At 38.5% G+C, this 26,952-nt stretch overlaps 1 protein-coding gene across 1 annotated transcript in view; it reads left to right on the forward strand.

Moving 5' to 3' along the window:
• The window catches only part of IL1RAPL2 (interleukin 1 receptor accessory protein like 2), a 744,540-nt gene that overhangs the window by 62,321 nt on the left and 655,267 nt on the right, over positions 1 to 26,952 (forward strand). The window contains exon 3 of the mRNA XM_054576924.1: positions 18,706 to 18,859. Coding sequence (XP_054432899.1) covers positions 18,706 to 18,859 — 154 coding nt within the window. The remainder of the gene's footprint in view (positions 1 to 18,705; positions 18,860 to 26,952) is intronic.

The following is a 26,952-nucleotide window of genomic DNA, read 5'->3' on the forward strand; positions in this document are numbered from 1 at the left end:
CCCCTGACCGGTGAGCTCCCTGGCACTGGTCAGTTTAGAGTCTTCTATTGTGTGTTTTCCCCCCTTTTGGCTCTTTGGGTGCGTTGCTTGCCCTTGCCAAATGGAGACCGTGGAAATGAGAGGAAGTCAGCTCCAGGACTCTCCACTTAATCCTGGCTCCAGTCTCTCCTCCAGGGATCTGGGCAGCTCTGTGATGCCCTCAACCTGGTATATGATAATTCTGTGAGCGGTTCCACAGTCGTGGGATGGGCAGGTCAATTTACGCCTGCCCTTGCCGCTCTGTGCACTCCCTCATAGGCCATATTGGTGCCAATCTTCGGAGGTCATGACGGCCAGTTCAAGTGTTCGCCAGCCTGCCCGGGTAACACACAAGCTATCCCACCCTCGCTGGCCACTCGGCGCAAGTGTGCGCCTGCCCTGGGTGGTTTTGGGGTGTGTATGTGTGCTTTTCAACTTTTGGCTCTTTGGGGGTGTGGCCTCTTTCTGCATAATGGAGACTACGGCAAGGAAAAGGAGTCGGGACTCCCCGGTTCCTCCTCCTGTTCTTTCCCCAATGCCTCTGTTTCCATTCTCTCCTCAGGGGTCTCCGGGCTGTTCTGTGACCCCTTCAGCCAATGATCCACCCCCTGTGTGGACTGTGTTTCAATTGCGGGGAGTCTGATTCATGCTCGCCCATTTTCTGCCTCTTTGGGGGTTCGCCTTTCCAGCCCACAATGGAGACTCAAGAATGTGGAGGGAGTTGGGACTCCCAGGTTCCTCCTCCCTTTCTTTCCCTAATGCCTCCATTTCCAGTCTCTCCTGGAGCCTCTCCCAGCAAGTCTGCACTCAGCCACCTAGCTCACACGCACAAGCTGTGTGTGGAGTGCACAAAAGTCAGGTCAATTGTTTCCTTTATGCCTGAGCGAGATGGTAGCTGCAGAGTGGGAGGTGCGTTATCACCGGGGTTACACTGGACGCCCTGTCAGTTCTCTTCACAAAGTTTTCCTCACCAGTCTTTTCCCAGGCACCAGCCTACCCTGCTTCCGCCTCTACCCAGAGATAAAGGAGGGTGGCTGCCACTGCAACTTTTGCATTGGCCCTTTAAATGTCTCTTTGCATCCCTAACCACCTGTCTCTGGCAGAGAGGGCCCCTAAGCTTTTTGGGGTTGCATTTTGTCTGTATTTTCTTGGTTTTAGCTGCTGTAGTTTAGGGGTCCCTATTTATGATTCAGACCCCGTTCTTCTTGGGGGAAGCTAACTGGCCTTTTCAATGTCCCTCTAGTGCTGGTGACCGTGTGCACCCAGCCCACCCTCTCAAGCCTCCACCGCACTTCTCACCCATTGGGATGTGTGAGAGTCGAATCCACTGTCCGCGTCTCCAAGGCTCTTCTCCCACTCCAGATACAAAGGATTCTAAGTAAATACTATGAGTAATTATATGCCAAGAAATTTGAAAATCTTGATGAAATGGACAAATTTATAGAAAAATGCATTCTTCCAACAATATATGAAGAAGCAGAAAGCCTGAACAGACTGATAACAGCTCGGGAAATTGAACAGTAATCAAGAAACTCCTGGCACACAAATGCCCTTGGCTGGACGATTTCACTGAATTTTACAAAACATTTTAGGAAAAGCTAACCACTGTCCTTCTCAGACTATTCCAAAAAGCCCAAGAGGAGGGAAGACTCCCAGACTCTTTTTTGTTTTAATTTTTTAAAACATTTATTTACTTTTTAGATACATTTGTCTCTGCCTCCCCCCACCTCTTTCCTTCGCCCCCTCCCTCCTTCCCTCCCTCAGCTCTTCCCCTTTGGTTTTGTCTATGAGTCCTTGCTATATGTTCCTTGACTTTCTCCTTCCCTTCCCTTTCCCTGCTCCCCCCTTCCCTCTTGTCTCTGTTGATTTCTTTTCCTTTCAGTGTTGCTGGTATTATTTTCCTTGCTTCTTTGCATTGTTGGTTAGGTTCCGCTTATAGGTGAGATCATATGGTATTTGTCTTTCGCTCCCTGGCTTATTTCACTTAGCATGATGTTCTCCAGTTCCATCCATGCTGTCGTGAAGTTTAGTAGTTCTTTTTTTCTTTCTGCTGTGTAGTATTCCATTGTGTAAATGTACTATCATTTTTGATCCAATCATCTACTGATGAGCATTTAGGTTGCTTCCAACACTTGGCTATTGTAAATTGTGCTGCTATGAACATTGGGGTGCATAGGTTCTTTTTTATTGGCGTTTTGGTGTTCTCAGGGTATAGTCCCAGCAGGGGAATCACTGGATCAACCCAGACTCTTTCTATGAGGCCAGCATCACCCTGATCCCAAAACCAGATAAAGACCCTACATAGAAAGAAAACTACAGGCCAATTTTGCTGATGAACATAGATGCTAAACTTCTCAATAAAATATTGGCAAACGGCATCCAACAAAAGATTATCCAGCATCATGAAGTCAGAATCATTCCAGGAATGCAAGGATGGTTCAATATACACAAAGCAATAGATGTAGTATATCACATAAACAAAAGGAAAGACAAAAAACACATGGTCATCTCAATAGATGCAGAAAATGCATTTGCTAAGGTACAGCACCCATTTATGATCGAAACACACAGCAAAATGGGAAGAAATCAAACATACCTCAATGTAATAAAGGCCATGTATGAAAAATCTAGAGCCAATATGATACTCAATGGGTAAAAATTAAAATCCTTACCACTAAGATCGGGAACAGGACATGGATGTCCGCTTTCAACACTTCTATTAAACATACAATTTGAAGTACTATCCACAGTGGTCAGAGATGAAAAAGAAATAAATGACATCCAAATTGGAAAGGAGGAAGTAAAACTATCATCATTTGCAGATGACATGATAGTGTACATAGAAAACCTTGTAGACTCTACCAAAACCCTATTCGATATAATAAGTGAATTTTCAAAACAGAAGGAAGCAAAGTCAATATTCAGAAATCAAAGGAATTTTTGTACACCAGCAATGAAATAGAAGAAGGAACCAAAAAAAAAATAAAATAAATTCCATTTGCTATAGCTACAAGAAAAAAAAAAGTACCTAGAAATAAATTTAGGAGGAGAAAAGATGGCGGAGGAGTGAAAGGGAGTCACGCTGACCTCCTCCCAAAACCAAACTGGAATTGCAACTAAATAATGGAGTAATCACCTGGAAAGCAGTGGAGCGATAGTGGGAGAGGAGCCTTGGTGCCGCGGACAGTGGATTCTACTCTCACACATCCCAACGGGTAAGAATTGCGGTGGAGGCTCGAGAGGGTGGACTGGGTGCGCACGGGGACTGGCACCAGAGGGACATTGAAACAGCCAGTTAGTGTCCCCCCGAGAAGAACGGGGTCTGAATCATAAACAGGAACCCCTAAACTACAGCAGCTAAAGCCGAGAAAATACAGACAAAACACAACCCCAAAAAGCTTAGGGGCGCTCTCTGCCAGAGACAGGTGGCTGGGGATGCAAAAAGACATTTAAAGGGCAAACGCAAAAGTTGCAGCGGCAGCCACCCTCCTTGATCGCTGGGTACAGGCGGCAGCAGGGTGGGCTGGTGTCTGGGAAAAGAATGGTGAGGAAAACTTTGTGAAGAGAACTGAGACTGCTGCCGGTGGAGCCCGGGTGATAACGCACTTCCCACTCTCCAGCTACCATCTCGCTCAGGCATAAGGGAATCAATTAACCTGCCTTTTGTCCGCTCTGCACACAGCTTGTACGCCTGTGAGCTACGGGGCTGAGTGCAGACTGGCTGGGAGAGCCTTGAGGAGAGACTGGAGACAGAGGCATTGGGGAAAGAACGGGAGGAGGAACCGGGGAGTCCCGACTCCCTCCCCGTTCGGTAGTCTCCGTTGTGGGCTGGAAAGGCGCGACCCCAAAGAGGCAGAAGCGGGGTGCGCATGAACCAGACTGCCTGCGATTGAAATGCAGTCCGCACAGGGGTTGGATCCTCAGCCGAAGGGGTCACAGAACTGTCCAGAGGCCCCTGAGGGGAGACTAGAAACGGAGGCATTGGGGAAAGAACGGGAGGAGGATCCGGGGAGTCCTGACTCCTTCTCCTTGCCGAAGTCTCCATTGAGCGGGAAGAGGCCACACCCCCAAAGAGCCAAAAGCCGAAAAGCAAACATAGAAACCCCCAAAACACCCAGAGCAGGTGCGCACACTTGGGCCGAGTGACTGGCGAGGGTTGGTGAGCGTGTGTGTGAACCACGCGGGCTGGCGAATGCTTGGACCTACCGGCAAGGCCTCACACAGACTGGCACCCATATGGTCTGCGAGGGATTGCACAGAGGAGCAAGGGCAGGCGTAAATTGACCTACCCGCCGGGATTGCGGAGCAGCCCACAAAATAAGTAGAGCTGCCCAGAGTCCCTGGAGGAGAGACCAGAAACAGGATTAACCAGAGAGTCCTAGAGCTGATTTCCTCCCATTTCCATAGTCCCCATTTGGCGAGGGCAAGCAACGCACCCAAAGAGCCAAAAGCAGGGAAGACACACAATAGAAGACCCTAAACTGACCAGTGCCGCGAAGCTCGCGTGCCAAGGGGGGCCAGGTGAGTACGCGAGGTCGCGAATAAGCCCCCTGGTCTGGGGCAAACACATGCGAGCCCAGGCAGGTGGGGGACCCTGCCGCGCTGGGAACGCGCTTAAGGAGCTCTCGTGAGAGCTCAGAGAGATCCCAAAAAATAGCCCAGCCCTGACCGAAGGGGTCACAGAGCTGCTCCAAGCAGAAGTCAGACACAGGCATTAGACTCCTGAAAGGCTCAAACAAACAACCCAAGGCCCTATAGGGTCAACAACTGACATCATCAGAGGCAAGCCCAGAAAGAAAAGTAAAGGACAAAAATACTTAACAGACTCTCACAAAAATGGGAAGAAAAAGAAGTTTCCCCCAAATGAGTGGAAAAGGGGACTCCCCACAAAGAGAGCTAAATGAAATAGAGGCAAGGGAACTATCAGATATGGAATTTAAAACAATGGTTCTAAGGAAGCTCAATGAGCACAGCCAGCTCAAAGATAACTATGAGAAACTGCAGAGAAACTATCAGGATCTTACAGCAAACTACATCAGCCTGGAAAAGGACATAGAAACTATCAAGAAGACACAAGAGGATATGAAGAATACCATTTTTGAATTGAAGAACACAGTAGAAGGAATCCAAAGCAGGCTGGATGAAGCTGAGGATCGAATCAGTGAGATGGAGGACAAGGTAGAAAAAAGCTCCCAGAAAGAACAAGAAATGGAAAAACTGCTCAAAAAGAATGAAGAAGCATTTAGGGAAATGCAGGACAACCTGAAACGCAATAATATCCGTATAATAGGGATCCCAGAAGGAGAAGAAGAGGAGCAAGGAATAGAGAACCTCCTCGAAAAAGTAATGATGGAAAATTTCCCTAATTTGAGGAGAGAAAGGCTCTCATGGATCCAGGAGGCACAGAGGACCCCACTCAAGAAGGACCCAAGGAGGTCCACTCCAAGACACATCATCATTAAAATGGCAACTATGAAAGACAAAGAGAGAATCCTCAAGGCAGCAAGGGAGAAGGAGAAAGTAACATACAAGGGGGCCCCGATACGCCTAGGAGCTGACTTCTCAACAGAAACACTACAAGCCAGAAGGGAATGGCAACAAATATTCCAAGCCATGAAAAGCAAGGGCCTACAGCCAAGGCTGCTCTACCCAGCTAGGCTCTCCATTAAAATAGAAGGAGAAATACGGAGTTTCCCAGACAAAAGAAAGCTAAAAGAATACATCTCTACCAAACCAGCACTCCAAGATATGCTAAGGCGACTGGTTTAAGCAGATGAAGGAAAAGAATGAGACAGAGAGGAACACAAGTACAAAGAGAAAAGATGAGTAAGTTTCTATCAGTAATATCTCTCAATGTGAATGGACTAAATGCCCCAATCAAAAGACACAGGGTAGCTGAATGGATAAGAAAACATGACCCACACATATGCTGCCTACAAGAGACCCACCTCAGAACAAGAGACCTACACAGATTGAAAGTAAAGGGATGGAAAACAATATTCCAAGCAAATGGACATGAGAAAAAGGCTGGCGTTGCCATACTTGTATCAGACAAAGTAGATTTCAAAGCAAAGGCCATAAAGAGAGACCCAGAGGGGCACTTTATCATACTTAAAGGAAGAATCTATCAAGAAGACAGCAACATTGTAAACTTATATGCTCCCAATATAGGAGCCCCCAAGTTTATAAGGAAATTGTTGGATGACTTCAAAAAAGATATAGATAGCAACACACTGATAGTAGGGTATTTCAACACCCCACTCTCAAAAATGGACAGATCTTCCAAACAAAACATTAATAAACATATCGTGGCGCTGAATGACACACTGAATCAAAGAGACTTAACTGACATGTATAGAATCTTACATCCCAAAGAAGAAATAAATTTAAACAAGGAGATAAAAAAGCTGTACACAAAAAAAGATACAAAAATGAAGAAAGAAATAATGGAAGACACAGATAAATGGAAGCATATACTGTATTCATGGGTTGGGAGAATTAATATCCTCAACATGTCCATATTACTCAAAGCAATTTATAAATCAACGCAATTCCTATTAAAGTACAAATGATGTTTTTCTCAGAAGTAGAATAGACATTTCAAAAATTTATATAGAACCATAAATGACCCCCAGTATCCACAGCAATTTTGAGAAAGAAAAACATAGTAGGAGGGATCACAATACTGGACATCAAACTATATTACAAAGCCACTATAATCAAAGCTATGTGGTACTGGCATAAGAACAGACCCATAGATCAGTGGAACAGAATAGAAAGATCAGAAATAAGCCAAGGTCAATATGGTCAATTAATATTTGACAAAGGGGCAGAAGCATAAAGTGGAGTAAAAATATCAGGTTCTAGAAAATGATGTTGGGAGAGCTGGACAGCTACATGACAAAATTGAAATTTTATCATCTGCTGTCACCATACACAAAAATAAACTCAAGATGGATAAAAGACTTAAGTATAAGTTGCAACACCCTAAAAGTCCTAGAGGAGAACATTGACAGGAAACTCTGAGATATCCCAAGGAGCAAAATTTTCATCAATATGTCTCTTAGAGAATGTGACATAAAGGAAAGAATAAACAAGTGAGACCTCATCAAAAATAAGAAATTTCTTTATTTTCTTGGTTAGGTTCCGCTTATAGGTGTGATCATATGGTATTTGTCTTTTGCCCCCTGACCTATTTTGGTTAGCATAATGTTCTCTAGTTCCATCCATGCTGTCACAAACTGTAGTAGTTCTTTTTTGTTGTTGTTGTTCTGCTGCTTAGTATTCCATTGTGTAGGTGTATCATAGTTTTTTGATCCAATCATCTGCTGATGGGCATTTAGGTTGCTTCCAATACTTGGCTATTATACATTGTACTGCTATGAACATTGGGGTGTCTAGGTACTTCTGAAAAACAAAAATATAAGGCAAATAAGACCAGAAACACTGAAAAATTTAAAAAAAGAGAAGAAACCAAAAGAGACAAGAGGGAAGAAGGGAGTAGTAGGCGGGGAAAAGGAAGGGAAGGGGCAAGTCAAGGAACATATACCAAGGACTCGTGTACAAAACCAAAGTGGGGAGGGGTTGAGGGAGGGAAAAGGGGAGGGGGCCGGGAAATGTGGTGGGGGAAAGGCAGAGACAAATGTATTTGAAAAAATAAATATTTTTTTAAAAAGACAAAAAAATAAAAGATCACCAACGTTTGACTGTCAAAAAAGAAGAAGAAGAAGAAGAAGAAGAAGAAGAAGAAGAAGAAGAAGCAGCTTCTGCATGGCTAAAGAAAACATCAGCAAAATGAAAATGGAGCCAACTGTATGGGAAAATATATTTGATAATGATATATCAGATAGAGGTTTGATCTTCAAAATATATGAAAAACTCACATGAGTCCACTCCAAGAAGACAAATTATCCGGTTAAAACATGGGAAAAGGTCTTGGGTAGACACTTTTCCAAGGAAGAGGTACAGAGGGCCCAGAGTCATTTGAAAGGGGGCTCAGTATCTGTAGCCATTAGTGAAATGCAAATTAAAAGCACAATGAGATGCCGCATCACACCGGTCAAATGGCCATCATAAACAGATCAACAAACAGGTGCTGGATAGGCTGTGGAGAAAAGAGAACCCTAGTACCCTGTTGGTGTGAATGCAGACTGGTGCAGCCATTGTGGAAATCATTTTGGAATTTCCTGAAAGTGCTGAAAATGGAAATACCTTTTTACACAGTGATTACACTGCTGGGATTATACCCTAAGAATCCCAAAACACCCATTCAAAAGAACCTACGTACCCCAATGTTCATAGCAGCACAATTTACAATAGCCATGTGTTAGAAACAACCTAAATGTCCATCAGTAGATGATTGGATCAAAAAATTATGGTACATTTACACAATGGAATGCTAAGTAGCAGAAAGAAAAAAAGAACTTCTACAGTTCTTGACAGCATGGATGGAACTAGAGAGCATTATGCTATGCAAAATAAGCCAGGGGGCAAAAGACAAATACATATGATCTCACCTATAAGTGGATCCCAATCACAGAATAAAGATGCAAGGAAAATATGACCAGCAACATTGAAAGAAAAGTTGAACCAACAGGGTCAAGAGGGAAGGAGGGAGGGGTAGGAGGGGAAAGGGAAAGGCATGGTCAAGTCAAGAAACATTTATCAAGGACTCATGGACAAATCCAAAGTGGGGAATGTTTGAAGAAAGGAGGTGGGGGAGGAGGGCAGGAGAATGTGGTGGGAAGGTGGAGATAAATGTATTTGAAGAAAAAATAAATTAATAAAATAATAATGATAAAATCGTTTCAAATAATCCACCTAACCCTACAACTTTAAGAACTAGAGAAACAATATCAAATAAAGTGCAGAGTGAGTAAAAGGAAAAAAAAAATGAGATCAGAGTAGAATTAAATCACATAGAGATGAAAAGAATATTTCAAAGTGTCATCAAAATACTGGAGATGCTTCATTGAAAAGATAAACAAAATAACAAGGTTTAAACAGACTCATCAAGAAAAAAGGGGAGAGGACCCATATAAATAGTATCAGAAATGAAAAATGAGAAATAACAACTGATACTATGGAAATACAAAGGATTGTAATAAATTACTCTGAACAGGTATATGCCAAGAAATTTGAAACCTGGATGAAATGCACAAATTTCTAAATTAAATATTACCTTCCAAAACTGAATGAAGAAGAAGCAGAAAGCTTGAACGGACTGATAACAGCTGGGAAAATTAAAGCAGTAATCAAAAAACTCTGGCACACAAACGCCCTGGTTGGGAAGGTTTCACAGGAGAATTTTATAAAACATTTTAGGAAGAGCTATCCACTATCCTCAGACTTTTCAAAAAAATCCTAGAAGAGGGAAGACTCTCAAACCCTTTTTATGAGGCCAGTATCATCCTCATCCCAAAACTAGTTAAAGACACAACCAGGAAAGAAAACTACAGGCCAATATCTCTGATGAACATAGATACTAAAGTCCTCAACAAAATATTGACAAATCACATCAAGCAATACATTAAAATGATCATCCTTCATGATCAAGTGAGATTTATCCCAGGTATACAAGGATGGTTCAATATTAGCAAATCAATAAATGTAATATATCACATAAACCACAGGAAAGACAAAATTCACATGATCATATCAATCGATGCAGAATAAGCATTTGATAATGTACAGCACCCATTTATGATAAAAACATGCAGCAATATGGGAGCAAAGATGACATCCCTCATCATAATAAAGGCCATATATGAAAAATCTGCTGCCAACATCATACTTAATGGACAAAACCTAAAAGCTTTCCACCAAAGATTGGAAAGAAGACAAGGATGTGTGCTTTCACCACTTTTATTCAACATAGTATTGGACGTCCTAGCCACAGCGATCATGGAAGAAAAGGAGAGAAAAGGCATCCAAGTTGTTAAGGACGCAGTAAAACTATTACTGTTTTCTGATGACATGATAGTATGCATAGAAAACCCTAAAGACTCCACGAGAAAACTACTTGACATAGTAAGTGAATTTGGCAAAACAGAGAGATACAAAGTCAATATTTATGCAAAGTCATAAATCTAAGGCATTTTTGTACACCAAAAATGAAATATCAGGATCAGAAATCATTGAAAAAATCCAATTTGTTCAAGCAACAAGAAAAATAAAGTACCTAGGAATAAATCTAACCAAGGAAATAAAATAACTGTACTCAGGAAACTATAAAACACTAAATAAAGAAATTAAGGAAGACAGAAATAAATGGAAGCATACACCATGTTCATGGATTGGAAGAATTAACATTATCAAAAGGTCCACACTACCCAAAGCAATTTATAGATTCAATGCAATCATCATTAAAATGATGATGTACTCCACAGATATAGAACAAACATTAAAAAAAATTATATGGAACCATAAATGACCCTGAATATCCTATCCACAGCAATTTTGAGAAAGAAGAGCAAAATAGGAAGTATCACAATACCTTACATCAAACTATATTACAATGCTACTTTACTCAAAACAGTCTAGCACTGGCATAAGAACAGACACCTAGATCAATGGAACAGAATAGGGAGCCTAGAAATAAACCCATGTCTCTATGGTTTATTAATATTCAATAGAGTGGGCAGAAACTTAAAATAGAATAAAAATAACCTCTTCCACAAATGGTGTTGTGAGACCTGGACAGCTACATGCAAAAAAAAAAAAAAAAAAAAAAGAAAAGAAAAGAAACTCAACCACCAACTTACACCATACACAAAAATAAACTCAAAAATGGATAAAACACTTAAATATTAACCTTGGCACCATAAAAATCTTAGAGGAGAACATAGGCAGGAAACTCTCAGATATCCCACAGATCAATATTTTCACTGATATGTTCCCTAGAGAAAGGGTCATAAAGGAAAGAATAAACAAATGGGACTTCATGAAAATAAGAATCTTCTGCACAGATGAAGTAAACATGAGCAAGATGAAAAGGAAACCAACTTTATGGGAAAATATATTTGCTAATGATACCTCAGACAAGGGTCTGATCTCAAAAATATTTAAAGTACTCATATGACTCCACTCCAGGAAGACAATCCAATTTAAAAAATGGGCAAAGGACCTGGACAGGTACTTTTCCAAAGAATACATACACAGGGACCAGAGACATATGTAGTGATGCCCATCATCACTAGCTATCAGAGAAATGCAAATTCAAACCACAAGGAGATACCACTTCACACTGGTCAGAATGGCCATCATGAACAAATCAACAAACAAGTGCTGGCTAGGGTGTGGAGAAAAGGGAAACCTTGTACACTGCTGGTGGTAATGCATACGGGTGCAGCCACTGTGGAAAACAGTTTAGAATTTCCTCAAAAAGCTAAAAATGGAATTACCTTTTGACCCAGCATTTGCACTGCTGAGATTATACCCTAAAGATCCGTAAACACCAAGTCAAAAGTACCTATGCACCCCAATGTTCATAGCAGCACAGTTAACAATAGCCAAGTACTGGAAGCTACCTAAGTTCCCATAAAAAATCAGTGGGTCAAAAGAGTACGGTACATTTACACAATGGAATACTACACTTCAGAAAGAGAGAAAGAGCTACTACCCTTCACTTCAGCATGGATTGAACTGGAGAGCATTATGCTAAGTGAAATAAGCCAGGAAGTGAAAGACATATACCCTATGGTCTCTCTTAATTGGGACTTAGTCAACAAAACAAACAAACAAGAAAAATATAACCAGCAACATTGAAAGAAAAAAAGAAACCAATAGTAATGATAGGGGAGGAAGGAGGCGGGTAATGGGGATAAGAAGAGGAGGGGTCAAGGCAATGAACATGTATAATGGACACATTGACAAACCAGAATGGGGAAGGATTGTGGGTGAAGGTGGTGGGGGTCATCGGAAATGGTGGCAGGAAAATGGTGACAAATGTGTTTGAATACTAAAAAATAAAGAAATAAGTAAAAAAATAAAAATAAAAGCAAAAATGATAAACAGATCAGTTGAATAGTATAGAGAAACCAAAGCCAGATAAAAATAGGTATGTATCAGAATTTAGTATACAATAGCACTTCATTTTAATGGTTATGAAGGGGGGATAATAGCTTATTAAGTTCTATGTCCACATAATTGACTATTCATTTGGAAAAAATTAATTAGATCTCTGACTCATACCATGTTTATGAAATACTCCAGGCAATTTATAAGGAGTTAATTTCACCTACTAAAATTGTAGAGAAAAGTTTAGGAATGGCCATTTCTAAATGCTTTCACTCATTATAATGAGATAAGATTCAAAAGTTGAAAGCTTTACATTGCTTTATCTTGTGATACATCATGACAGTTTTCTTTCAAGGAGGAAAAAACATCATTGAAGATCACATAATACCACAACCAAATTGACTAATACTTTGTTACTAAAACAAATTGGCAAAATGCTTGCAGGTATTGAATCACCTTTGGAAATGTAATGATAATATGTGCTTTCTTTTGTAACCATAAAGTTGTACTCCATCCTTGCATTTTTAATATCATAACTAGAGTTTTCAATGGCATATTTTTCCAGAAAGAATGAGCTATGAAACTCATGAAAGCTTCAGTTTGAAGTGTGCCAAAGAAGTACACTCAGTGACACAAGATTAAGACCCATTTATCCTTGCTTTTCCCTCCTAGATAAGGCAGTAGAAGCGAGAGAAAGGTTCTTTACTATTTGTAAATTATGAAGAATATGAGGTAGTATGGGCAGAATGAGTCCTTGAGTATGGGGACCTGGATTCTGGTTCTTATTGCACCATTAAGGTAGATAAGTAATTAGGATCTTGCTGAGCCTCTGTTTCCCCATATATAAATAGGTATAATAATTTCTACCATATATCTCAGACATGTTATAAAAATCTAATGAATGAAGTTCTGACTTGATATTTCCTGCTACTATGGAAAAGGAAATGTTACATGGGAAGCTAGAAATGTAGTTGACTTAAGACATCTCAGATTCTAATTGGAAATTTTATGTTGAGTTTTTAAAGTAATTTATTCTAGCCCTGACTGGTTTAGCTCAGAAGATTAGGCATCAACCCACAAATCAAAAGGTCACCAGTTCAATTCCCAGTCAGAGCATATGCCTGGGTTGTGGGCCAAGTCCCTGGTTGGGGGCATGTGAGAGGTAACTGATCAATGTTTCTCTCGGACGGTGATGTTTGTCTTTCTTTCTCCCTTACTTTCCCTCTCTCTAAAAATAAATAAATAAAAATCTTTAATAAAATAAAAACAATAAATGTATTCTATATAATGTACATATATAAAATTCATCCTTTTTACTTATATAATTTGATGTGTTTTGCCAAATGTATACACCACAATCAAGATATAGAACATTTCTATTACTCTAAGTTTTTCCATGTCCCTTTATAGTTAATTCCTTCCTCCCAGCTGCAGTCCTTGGTAGAAACTCAACTATTTTCTGCTCTGGTAGTTTTACATTTTCCTAAATATCATGTAAATTGAATTGTATGTTATGGGGCCTTCTTTGCCTTTCTTCTTTTACTTAGCAAGAAACATTTGAGATTTGTCTATGTTGTGCTATCAATAGTTCATTCCTTTTTTTCTGAGGAGTCCAATATTCCACTGTAGAGATGTACCATTGCTTGGCCATTCACCTATTGATGACCATTTGGATCATTGCTGGTTTTTGATGATTAAGAATAAAGGTCTCAGTAAGGTTGATTTTTGAGTGCAATATTTCTTGATTTATCAAAATGATGTTTTGTCAACTTTCATAATCTTTTGATGTACACTTTTCTAAAATGTAACAGGAGTTTGCCATTGTTCTTTCCTAAATTGGTATAAGAACCTAGGCTTTGAAGCAACTTCCAAAGATAAAAACAGCCTGAAGCCAATTAAAACCTCTTGAGTAATGTCTCTTTCTACAGTCTAACCACCTTCTGTATATTCATTTGAATGGTCTTTCAGAAATGCACATCTGACCATAGGATGCCACTATTTTAACTGTCCAATAAGTCCATAAAACCACTAAGTGAATAGCCTTTTTTATTGTTTATAGGTCCTGACCATGTGCCATGCATGTTCATCCACTATCTAATTCAAATCTTAGAACTAATGAAACATAAGTCATACATTGGCAGAACTGGGATTTGAACCCCGATGATGTGCAAATATTTTAGATTGCAATTTAAGGTTTTTAATATCTGGTATGAACTTACTCAGTGCCACTCTTAACAGAGTACAGATATTTATAATTTGTTGTCCACTCAATGCTTTTTCACATTTGGGTGCTCTTACAAATGTTCTTCCCTCTTTCCAGTATGTCCTACCTGCCTAACTTTCACATGTGGTTTAAACCTCAATTAGATGCATATAGAAGCTCACCTGCATACCAGACTTCTCTGTTCATGCCCAGTGTGCTGTAATCATGGATGCTCCAGCGTTAGAACGACTTAAGATATTTCTTTTCCTTTCTCCTTTTTGTCTTCTGGTATTCTCATTGCACTTGCATTACCTCTTTTGTATTTCACTCACAGTTTCAGATATTATGCTTTATTTCCATTCTTTTTTATTTTTGTTTTTAAGTTTGGGAGGTTTCTACTGACATACTTTCAAATTCACAGTTGTGCTCCTATCTCTTCCATCTTGAGGAAAGTTCAGGATCCCTACATCTAGATGTCCAGATGTTCTCTGAAATAGTTCAGTCTTTAGGGGAATGGAGAGAAATAGAACTGAAGGGGTGTTAGGTATTTGAAAAAAGACGTTTTGAGGACCCGAGATTATATCATTGGCTTATGCTTGCAGTGCTGTTTTGTGTCTGAATTTCACTATCAGAATAAATACATTTTCCTTGTGTTCTTGCCGTGAGAAATGAAATACATGACCTGAATAACACTGAAGTTTCCATGACTGACCAACAAAACTGATTGAAAAACAACTGTGGATATGATTCTGATATCTCAGGAGTGAGATATAAATACATTAGTGAATATTTCAAGGTGGAAACTCAGGGATCCAAATATTGCTGACATCAGGTTACTTCAAGGGGCTTAGTTAACAGATGTTTCCATTGAACATCCTGGGCTCCCAACCCATCAATTGCTGGCAAGTGATATCTGCCACTCAGGAAGGATGGGAGGCAGGGAAGGAAGCTGAGCTTTAAGGGTTGTGACTGATTAAAGATGTCCTACAACAAACTACTCTATGAGGGGACATCCATGTCATGAAGTGGAGATGTTTGTTGAACTTAGTCATATTCAGCAAGACTGGCACTCAGCAAAATTTTCAGGTATATGATATTTATTTTAATGGTCTCAGAGTCATTAAATAATAGAGGGATTACACACTAAAGACGATATTAGGGATCTGTTCACTTTTGAGGCTTTGGCGGTTTGTTGGTTTAACTGTGGCATAGAAACATGTAATCTTACCTCAGATAAACAACCATATTGATATTTGACCAATATGTTTCAAATTTCCTTGCCTAACAGCCTGTCATAATTAAATTAAATAGGCCTGGGACATTGAAGTATTGTAATGTTGTGTGTCCACTAGGAAAGAGATGATGGCATAATTGGGGGCAGGAAAGAAGCAGTGACAGTGTTAAGACTAGCAGCCAGTAATTTAAGGAAGGGATGCTGAAAATAATGGAATAAAGAGCTTGAAAGACTTGTGAGGTTCGATATAGGTACCCTGATATTGGTAAGATAGCCAATCAGGTAACTTTGCGAAGGATTGGTTGGTGAGGGACAGGACAGTCATCTACAAAACTCTTTTGAACAAAATGTAGTTCTTCTACCCACCTGCTAGGATTAGTGTTGGAGTGGCCTCTTAAGCGCTATACACTTTCAATTGGTTAGTGTTACTGGGGGATGGTTAACTGATTAGTAAAGATTTGTTTTTTTTTAATTTAATAAGTTCATTAGTACTAATTTTCACAAGCAGAGCTGGAGGTTTGCAAGAGACATAATTCAGGATTGTGAAAGTTCAGGGATGGAAACATTCTGTGTAATGGATGGCCATGAGCATAATGAGTAAACCCTGCAAGCCTGTAGATTGCAGCTGTTCACAGGGTAGCATATATTATCCCCCTTATGCAGTGCAAGAAACAGACCTAGATAAGTTAAGCAAATGTGCCCAAGATCACAGAACACGGGAGAAACCCAGATTTTGACTTAGAGTTTTCATGTTCTAAAGCCAATGTCTCTTTTCAATCATACAACATTGTCTGAAGAAGGATGGAATTGACATAGATTACATTTTTTCTATGCCCCAGTTAACAAACAAACAAACAAATAGACCTATATTGGTTACAAAGAATCTTTTATAATTCTAGATGGCAACTTAGAAAGTACTTAGGTACTATCCAGATATATCCTGGAGAATATGTGAGGGTTACAGTTTATTCTTCATCAGGAATTATTTTTTAATTTCTATATATGCTTTTTACTTTCTGGGGAAAAAACCAAAGCAGTGTGTAGAGAAAATGAAAATGGTTAGAGTTAATTGCATATGAACTTTCCCTGCAAAATGACATTAGCAAAGAATGCTATTTGTCTTTGATTAAAATGAGTGTGTGGGTTCATTTGTCTTCCCTAACCACCACTATGTGAAAGTGAAGCAGCCTAGATTCCATTTTCCTTTCCTCTCAAAATGCTCAGGGAGACCATAGTTTTGTTTAATGACCTTCAAAATTATCCGTTAGAAATCTGAGACTATCAGAGTTGGAAGCAATGAAAACATAATTGTAGATTATTATTGTATGACGATAGCGGCAGCTGGGCTATTTTTTCTTTCTGCTCAGGCTTTCTTCTTTATTTTCCCAGAAACCTTATATCCCAAAGTTTAACTCAGAAGCAAATTCCATGTAGGTTATAAACCTCACCAGACATGATATGCAATATAATTTCAGACAGATCTTTAACTGTTCTTTGGAAAGACCCTACAGAGTAAAGAAGTTTTATGTATAGATGCCCTAGATAGTATTACTTTTGTTTACTCTCTGAAAATGTGTGTGGGTAGTTGTATTGGATATAAAGCAAGCATAGCTCTTAAGTATTGTACTTGTGAACTTAAGTGCCACCTTTTGTGGTTTGTTGTCAAAACTCCCACTATCATAAAAGAAAAAAAAATTTGTTACAGTAAAAAATAATAATACATTTGTACTTGTTTTCCCAAATCATTTACACTCATGCAAAAAGACACACATAGATACACATGCAGAGCTGGGAACTGAACAACAACACTGATTCTATCTTTACATGAATTTTAAAGATGTGTGTGAGGAGGGTGGGGGTGAGTGGGTGAGGAGAGGCAAAGAAGAATTTTTTATAGTTTTATAGTTTGGAAATTGGAAAGTGCTCTCAACAATTATTCACATAGTTTATCTCGCACTTTGTTATTATTTTTTAATCCTTACCCAAGGATATGTTTATTGATTTTAGAGAGGGAGGAACAGGGAGAGAAAGGAGAGAGAGAGACATTGATGCAAGAAAGAAACATTAATCAGTTGCCTCCTTCATGTTACCTGACAGGGGATACAACCCACAACCTAGGAAAGTGCCATGACTGAGGATTAAACCAGTAATTTTTGGTGTAAGGGATTATGCTCCAATCAATTTAGCCACCCAGCCAGGGCCACAATCAATTTTTTATTGCCTTAACTGAGATACTGAGAATTTTTTATGTTAAAATATTTTACTTTGATTATTCAGCACTCTCTCTCAACTATTTCCTACACCTCCATTGATGTTTGTAGAGCTTTTGGTTACCACTTTGTTTGAACATTTTAGATGAGTAGCAATCAAACTGGAATAATATCTAAAAAGCAATCTGAGAACATTCCAAAAAGACAAGGCCACTTGACTGGATATTCTTACATATCTGGCTATTGCTATATCCTTGTCACTCTCTGGAAAAGAGATAAACATTTCCTTCTAGGGAAGTTCAATCCCAATAGCAAGATCCACGACATTCCCATCAGGAGAGTAGAAAAATATATTGCTGAACCCAAAAGTAGGTAGATAATATATCCATTCTGTTACAAAAACAGAGTATGTCCTCATTTTACTTAGCTATGTTTCTAGAGAAATTTTTAAGCCAAGTTTTCTAGACCTCTGTCTTCATCATACAAATGGATCTCTTTGCTATGGGGAGGGAGACTCTGGGATATTATTATAAGTTTTTACTATGTGAATTAGTTCATTAAACCATTGTTAACATCATTGTTAATGTGAAAGCTTATTAAAATATTTTAATAATACCTAAAGCACCCTTGTGGTATACTATGTTGCTAAATGATAACTACTCTTAGGAAATATCCCTGCCTAAAAGAAAGAGCCAGAGCATTATGATGCCATTTAGTGATGTCTGAGGTTCTGCTATACCAGTTTTTCATTCAGGGGGCTTGTAGGCTTTTCTGTTTTAGCAGAATGTCTCCTAGATAATTTTTGCTATTTGGATCAGACCTTTAAAATGGCTCTTCAGGTGACAGTTGTGATATGTGAATTGGAAACCTTGTGATGTTTTCTGATCATTTACTTAACTCATTAGTTATATATTTTGAAAACTAAAGAGAAGAATAATAAAAGTGAAAGTACAAACTTGTACATACTAAGACAGCGATGCAAATTTTTATTTTTCACTTGCATGAAAATATTTTCTCTGCAGGAATGCAAGCCAAAAATGTGGAGAAGCATAATAATACAAAAAGGAAATGCTCTTCTAATCCAGGAAGTTCAAGAAGAAGATGGAGGAAATTACACTTGTGAACTTAAGTATGAAGGGAAACTTGTAAGACGAACAACTGAATTGAAAGTTACAGGTAGGAATTGGCCCCTCCAAATTATGGCAATTGAGATTTTGAGTAGAATTTTATATAAAGACAAATAAGAATGTCCTACAAAGAGCCAATTTTCTGTGAATTTGGAATGGCTACAAAGCAAATAGTTGAAAAGTTCACTATTAAAATGTTGTACTGATAAGCTATATGCAGAACATGAACAATTAGTTTAGGGAACTGAGGCTCAGTTGCTGTAGGCCTGTTCTATGCCTTTATGAAATATTTTTAACTATAAGGTTCCACTTATAGGTGAGATCATATGGTATTTATCTTTTACCACCTGGCTTATTTCACTTAGCATAATGCTCTCCAGTTCCATCCATGCTCTTGAGAAGGGTAGGAGTTCCTTCTATCTTTCTGCTGCATAGTATTGCATTGTGTAAATGTACCATAGTTTTTTGATCCACTCATTTACTGATGGTCACTTAGTTTTCTTCCATCACTTTGCTATTGTAAATAATGCTGCTATAAATATTGGAGTACATATGTTCTTTTGAATTGATGTTTAAGATTCTTAGGGTATAATCCCAGCAGTGTAAATGCTGGATTAAAAGGCAGTTCCACTTTTAGCTTTTTGACAAAATTCCAAACTGTTTTCCACAGTGGATGCACGAGTCTGCATTCCCTCCAACAGTGTACTAGGGTTCCCTTTTCTCCACAACCTCTCCAGCACCCATTGTTTGTTGATTTGTTCATGATGGCCATTCTGACCAGTGTGAAGTGGTATCTCATTGTGGTTTTCATTTGCATCTCTCTGATGGCTAGTTATGATGAGCATCCTTCCATATGCTTCTGGGCCCTCTGTACGTCCTCCTTGGAGAAGTGTCTGGTCAGGTCCTCTGTCCATTTTGTAATTGGATTGTTTGTCTTCCTGGTGTAGAGTCATGTGAGTTCTTTATATATTTTTGAGATCAGACCTTTGTCTGAGGTATCATTGGCAAATATATTTTCCCATATGGTTGGATCCCTTTTCATTTTGCTGATGTTTTCTTTAGCCATGCAGAAGTTCTTTATTTTGATGAAGTCCTATTTGTTTATTCTTTATTTTATGTCCCTTGCTCAGAGACATTGAAATAAATAACAAACTGACAGTAACCAGAGGGGAGGGTGGAAGGGGATAACGGGGGAAGTAACGGGAGGGTCATGAAGGAACATGTATAAAGGGCCCATCGACAAAACCAAAATGGGGCAAGATTGAAGGTGTGAAGTGGGGTGGGTGGGAGAGGGTTAAGTGGTGGAAAAATGGAGACAACTGTACTTGAACAATAATAAAAAATAAAAAGAAATGAAAAAGTATATTTTATTTTTTTAATTTATAAATCATGCTTATTCTATTACAGTTGTCTCCATTTTTCCCCTTTTGTCCTCCTCCACACATCCCACCCTGCTGCCCTCATCCATAGTCAATTCCCAGTCTGTTGTCCATGTCCATGGGTAATTCATACATCTTCTTTGTTTATTCTGTTCTTCTTTCCATCACTGTCCTTCTTCCCCATCTCCCCTGTCACTTTCAGTCTGCTCCATTTTTCCTTGCCTGTGGTTTATTTTGTTCATTAGCTTATTTTGTTAAATAGATTCCACTTATGAGTGAGATCATATGGTATTTGTCTTTCACTGACTGGCTCTTCTCACTTAGCATAATATTCTCCAGTTCCATCCATGATGTCGCAAAAGCTAGGATATCCTTTTTCTTTTCTTAAAGAAATAAAAAAAAATATGATGGGATTATGGTTGTATTTTGAAGGTAGATACAGCATGTTTTTGCATATACAGTTTTAGACGTTTTGGGGGATTTGTAACTAAAAGTTTGGAGTTGTTGATTATTGAAATGTGGAAGAATGTGAATCAGGAGTTTGTTTTCAAACAATTTGTATCTGAGATGTCTCTAAGACATATAACTGAAAATGTGGTTTTAAGGGTTTATACCATGAAGATATAAATTTGTGAGGAAAAAGCATATAAATGGTAAACAAATCCATGAGATCATTGAGGCATGTAGATAGATAACAGAGGATGCCCAAGTTCTGAACTGTGAAAACCTGGCAGCATTAGAGGTTGGGGAGATAAGAAGAAACTGCAAAGGAGAATGAGGAGAGCATCCATTGAAGCAGAAGGAAAACCAAGAAGGAGTAACTAAAGTCAGTTGAAATCCAGAAGGACTGTGTTGAATGCTGTTGATTGGTCATACAAAATAGAAATCAGACCTTTAGATTTATAAACATAGATACTGCTATATGACAAAATTTTAATCTTAAAACCTACATTCCTTTCATTATATAACACTGCCTTTCAAGATCTTTGTCCTTAAGAATATTTCTTTTTACTTCTTTGCATAGCATTTACTTAAGAACCTGTTTTATGTCACTCATTGTCCTAGCTGCTAAAACCCAAAGGTAAATAATGTTTAGTCTCTACCTTTAGGGAGTCCATGGTATAGTGAAGAAGTGAACTATATTAACAGTGATAATAAAGTATGTTTAGTGCTGCAGTATAAACTTGCACAAAATATTATGGGAACACAGAATTTATCTTGAATAAAGGTACGGTAACATGGGAGGCTTTGAAAAGGGGATAAATTTTGACAAGGAATTCAGCAATGAGTTAAAAGTTCAATTTAAAAAAAGCAAAGTTTGGTAGCCAATCAAGATGGTGGAGGACTAAGTGGAAGTCACACTGACTTTCATCCAGGACCAACATGGAATTACAACTAAATGTAGAGAAATCACCTGGAATGAAGAACTGAAAAAGAGCAAAAGAGGATCCTTTTAACCTCAGACAGACAGAAGAATCAGTTTTAGCACAATTTAACTTGTAAGGAGTGTCACAGATACTTGAGAAGGTGGGCTGGGTGCCCACAAGCAGCAGCACAGGAAGGATATTGAAATGGCCAGTTGGATCCCACTGAGAAAAGTGGGGTCTAAAGCATAAGCAGGAATCCCCAGACTACAGCACCAGAGACCAAAAAGTACACAGACAATAGCCAGCTGAAAAAAAAAAAACAGCAAGGTTGCTCTCTGACACATATGGGCAACTGGAGATGCAGAGCCATTTAAAGGGCCAATGCATAGATTATTGTTTGCAGCCTCATTCCCTGGGCTCCCACAGAGGCAGGGGCAGAGAGGGCTAGGGACACCTGAGGAGACACTGGGGAGGGAGGCTTTAGGGAGAGAACTGAGAGAATACCCAGCAGGGTCCCAGTGTTGACTCCTCCTCCAGATGGCAGGAGCCTTCTTACTCAGGCAGACCAATCCCCTGAAAGGTAGCAGCATGAGAGGACCCAATAACCTTGCCCCTAAGAAGGACTCTGACCATTCTGTGGTGACTCTAAGCTGGCCTGCTGAGTGCAGAGTGACTATATTAACAGCTGAAGGAGATACCAACAGACAGTAGATTCCTGAAGTCTTGAACAGATCACCTGTGGTCAGACAGGGTCAACATCTGACATCAACAAAAGAAGATCCAGAAAGAAAAAGAAAACAGTGGTCTGCTACCATAGAAGTTCATACCACCAAGTCAGGAAATCAAGACAGATCAATTGAAGAAGCAGAAGCAAGAAAGAAGAATCTCACAAATAATGGGAAGACAAAGAAATATGCATCTATCAAAGGAAAAGGAGGAATCCTCAGAAAGAAAACTAAATGAAATAGAGGCAAGTCAACTATCAGATATTGAGTTCCAAACAACGGTTCTAAGGAAGCTCAATGAGCTCAGTGAGCTCAGAGAGAATTACAAAAAACTGAAGGGAAACTATGAGGAACTTACTGCAAACTATATCAGCATGAAAAAGGACATAGAAACTATCAATAAGACAGAAGAGGAAATGAAAAATACAATTTTTGTATTGAAGAACACAGTAGAAGGAATCAAAAGTCGGCTAGATGAAGCAGAGGATCGAATGAGTGAGCTGGAGAATAAGGTAGAAAAAAGCTCCCAGAAACAGCAAGAAAATTAAAAAAAAAAAAAGACTTTAAAAGAATGAAGACGCATTTAGGAAAATGCAGGACAACATAAAACGTAATAATAGCTGTATAATAGGGATACTAGAAGAAGAAGAAGTGGAGCAAGAAATAGAGAACCTGCTTGAAAATGTAATGATAGAAAACTTCCCTAATTGGAGGAGAGAAAAAGTCACAAAATGCCCAAAAGCACAGAAGTACCATTTAAGAGGAACTCAATGGGGCCCACTCCAAGACACATCATTATTAATATAGCAAATATGAAAGACAAACAGAGAATCCTAAAGGAAGCAAGGGAGAAACAGGTAGTAACATATAAGGGAGCCCCAATATGGTTAGCAACTGACTTCTCAAAAGAAACACTACAAGCCAGAAAGGAGTGGCAAGAAATATTCCAAGTCATGAAAAGCAAAGGCCTGAAGCCAAGACTGCTCTACCCAGAAAGGCTCTCAATTATAATGGAAGGCAAAATAAGGAGTTTCCCAGACAAAAGAAGGCTAAATGAATGCATCCTCACCAAACTAGTGTTGCAAAATATGCTAAAGGGACTGCTTTAAGAAGATGAAGAAAAGAGTCTATGAATGCCCAGTTCCTTTCACAGTCAGCAATACTTGATATTACAAATATTTTTATTACTTATTAATCTGATTGTGACAATGATGTGTTATTTTAATTGTTACTTTATCTTTTGTTGAAACTAATCCTGGTTTTGTATATTTCTTGCCTATTTCTATTATTTTTTAATAAAGCTTTAAATGACATTTCAAATTCTTTATCTTTTTTTGACTAAATGTTTGTAGAATATTTTCCCTAAGAAAATACTATCAACCTTTTTTTTAGATGTGCTGCAAATACTTTCCTAAGCTATTACTTGTCCTTTAACTTTTTTATTTGCATATTATTGTTTGGTCTTAAATTTTTAATATAGTCATATTGTCAATATTTTACTTTATAGCTTCTGAGTTTGAATATTTTATTTCAGGGTAAGAAAAGCATTATTTTGCATTTTCTCCTATAACAACTTAGATTTTATATATTGATTTTTAACTCCCCTGAATATGTGTTGTATAATGTGTGAAATAGGGCTCTATATTTGCTTCATTTCAAGAAATAGTGATCCATGCACCTTATATGTTGAATAAACCTTATTTTTCCTATTGATTTGAAATATCAATTTAATTATATATTACATTGTTAGAAAGATGTAAAAAAAGCAAAATTTATCCAGAAATTATTCACCAATCTGAAATATATGAGCACTGTTTTGAGAAATGGATTATAATTTATCAAGTGGAGAAGTTGGAGAAGTGCTAGAGAAATAGGCAAGGGCCAGATGATTCAGGGTCCTGGATGTTATGCTAAGGAGTTCAGGTTTTTTCTTGTAGATGACTGGTTGCCATTGAAGTCTTTTACTGGGAGAACATTTCTGTATTACAGGACTCGGTGACTACAAACTGGGTAAAAGGAAGAGAAAAAGAAACAGATGAATAACTTTCTCATTTCTGGTTGGGTGATTGAGCTGATGGTTATTCCAAAGTCTATTAGATTATTTAAGTTCCACTGAGTATGTCAGAAGGAGTACAGATCTCTTGCTCAAATTTGATTAGATTTAAACATCCTTACACTAGAGAAGTGAATACAGAATAACTGGATAACTCACTAACACTTAGTAGAGTTGGATTTTCCTCTAAGTGAACCACCTCAGTTCATCAAAGTTTCTTTTCTAATAGGAATATTTCTCTTTTGCTAAGGCAAAAGTGGGTCAACTTCTGGGACACTGGCTCTGAAGGACTATTATCCGAGATCCACAGCTGGGTCCTTAGGCCCTCATAAAGACTGTTTCTGCCTATTGAAAACCTCTTCTAGGCTTAATCAAAATCAAAACCATTTTGAAGTATAATGAATTACTACATTTTGTGCTGCATTGCTATTTGTTGGAGCCTCTTCCATAGAACAGAATGTCTGAGAACTGAGTTCAAAGGAACAATTTGTTCAGCGTTTTGTTCCTTAAAAAAAAGGAAATGAGAATCTTACAAAATATATATATTAGAAATGTATATGTAAATATACTTATGAAAAAAGGCCTGCCCACTGCCTTTAAATATTTGCTTATTCTTCATTAATTATTTGACAGAATATCAGGGGAAGCAAGAATGAAACTTGAATGTGAAGACCTCTGTCCAACTGAATCATAATGTTTTTCAGGCTATCATGGTGGATTTCTGCCATTTACAAAATGGTCCAAAAATCATTAGGAATATGAGCCACAGTTTTCAAACATAGGCCTTATGTTCTGTTAGAAACTATTGTTGAAGTCACATAGCTTTGTTAAAGAAACAAAGAGAATATTTTCATCAGTCTTTACATTTTTTATTGTTCAAATATATTTGTCTCCATTTTCCTACCCCCACTTTCCCCTGCCCCACCCACCCCCACCTCCAACCCTCAATCCTTCCCTAATTTAGCTTTGTCCATGGGTTCTTTATACATGTTCCTTGATTTGACCCTTCCCTTTCTTTTCCCCATTACCACCCTCCCTCTTCTCCTCTGGTTACTGTCAGTTTGTTTTTTCTTTCAATGTTGCAGATTATATTTTACTTGGTGGTTTGTTTTATTGATTAGGTTCCACATAAATGTGAGATTATGAGATTATATGGTATTTGTCTTTAAACTCCTGGTTTATTTTGTTTAGCATAAGGCACTCCAGTTCTATCCATGCTGTTGCAAAAGGTAGTAGCTCTTTCTTTCTTTCTGCTGCATAGTATTGTATTGTGTAAATGTACCATAGTTTTTTGATCCACTCATTTATTGATGGACACTTAGGTTGCTTCAAGCACTTGGCTATTGTAAATTTTGCTGCTATGAACACATAGGGGTCCACAGGTTCCTTTGAATTGGTGTTTTGGGATTCTTAGTGTATAATCCCAGTAGTGGAATTTAAGACAGCTCGTTTTTAATTTTTTGAGGAAATTCCATACTAGTGTCTAAAGTGGCTGTACCAGTCTGCATTCTTACCAACAAGTGCACCAGGGTTCCCTTTTATCCACATTCTCACCAGCAATTGTTTGTTGATTTGTTAATGATGGCCCTTAAGTGTGAGGTGGTATCTCATTGCGGTTTTAATTTGCATCTCTCTGATGGCTAGTGACCTTGAGCATTCTTTCATATGCCTATGGGTCTTCTATATGTCTTCCTTGGAAAACTATATGTCCACATCCTTTGCTCTTTTTTTAGTTGGGTTGCTTGTCTTCCTGTAGTGGAGCCCTGTGGGTTCTTTATATATTTTTGAGATCAAACCTTTGTCCGAGGTATCATTGGAAAATATGTTTTCCTAAACTATTGGTTCCCATTCCATTTTGCTGATGTTTTCTTTAGCTGTGCAGAAGCTTCTTATTTTATTAAGTTCCACTTGTTTATTCTTTCCTTTATATCACTTTCCCTAAGGGATATATTGATGAATATTTTGCTGTGTGTAATATCTGAGATTTTCTTGCCTAGGTTCTTGAATGATTTTTATGGTGCCATGACTTATATTTAAGTATTTTATCCATCCTGAGTTTATTTTTGTGCATGGTATAAGTTGGTGGTCATGTTTCCTTTTTTTTTGCATGTACTGTCCAGATCTCCCAACACCATTCGTTGAAGAGGCCATCTTTACTACCTTTTATGCTTCTGCCCCCTTTGTCAAATTTAATTGACCACAGAGATAGAGGTTTATTTCTGGGCTCTCTATTCAGTTTCATTGATCTATGTGCCTGTACCAGACTGTTTTGATTACAGTGTCTTATAGAATACACTTTGACATCAGGTACTGTGATCCCTCCTCCTGTGTTCTTCTTTCTCAAAACTGCTGTGGCTATTCAGGATCATTTATGATTCCATATAAATTTTTGAAATTATTATATTATATCTCTGAAATATGTCATTGGTATTTTTATAGGGGGTGTTTTGAACCTATAAATTGTTTTGGGTAGTATGGACATTTGGATGGTATTAATTCTTCCAATCCATGGACACAGTATATGCTTCCATTTATTTGTGTCTTCCTTAATTTCTTTCTTCAGTGTTGTGTAGTTTTCTGAGTACAGGTCTTTTACCTCATTGGTTAAATGTATTCCT

This window comes from Pteronotus mesoamericanus, unplaced genomic scaffold, assembly GCF_021234165.1.
Source record: "Pteronotus mesoamericanus isolate MK-2021 breed Mesoamerican mustached bat unplaced genomic scaffold, CSHL_Meso_final contig_37, whole genome shotgun sequence".
NCBI classification, from domain to species: domain Eukaryota; kingdom Metazoa; phylum Chordata; class Mammalia; order Chiroptera; family Mormoopidae; genus Pteronotus; species Pteronotus mesoamericanus.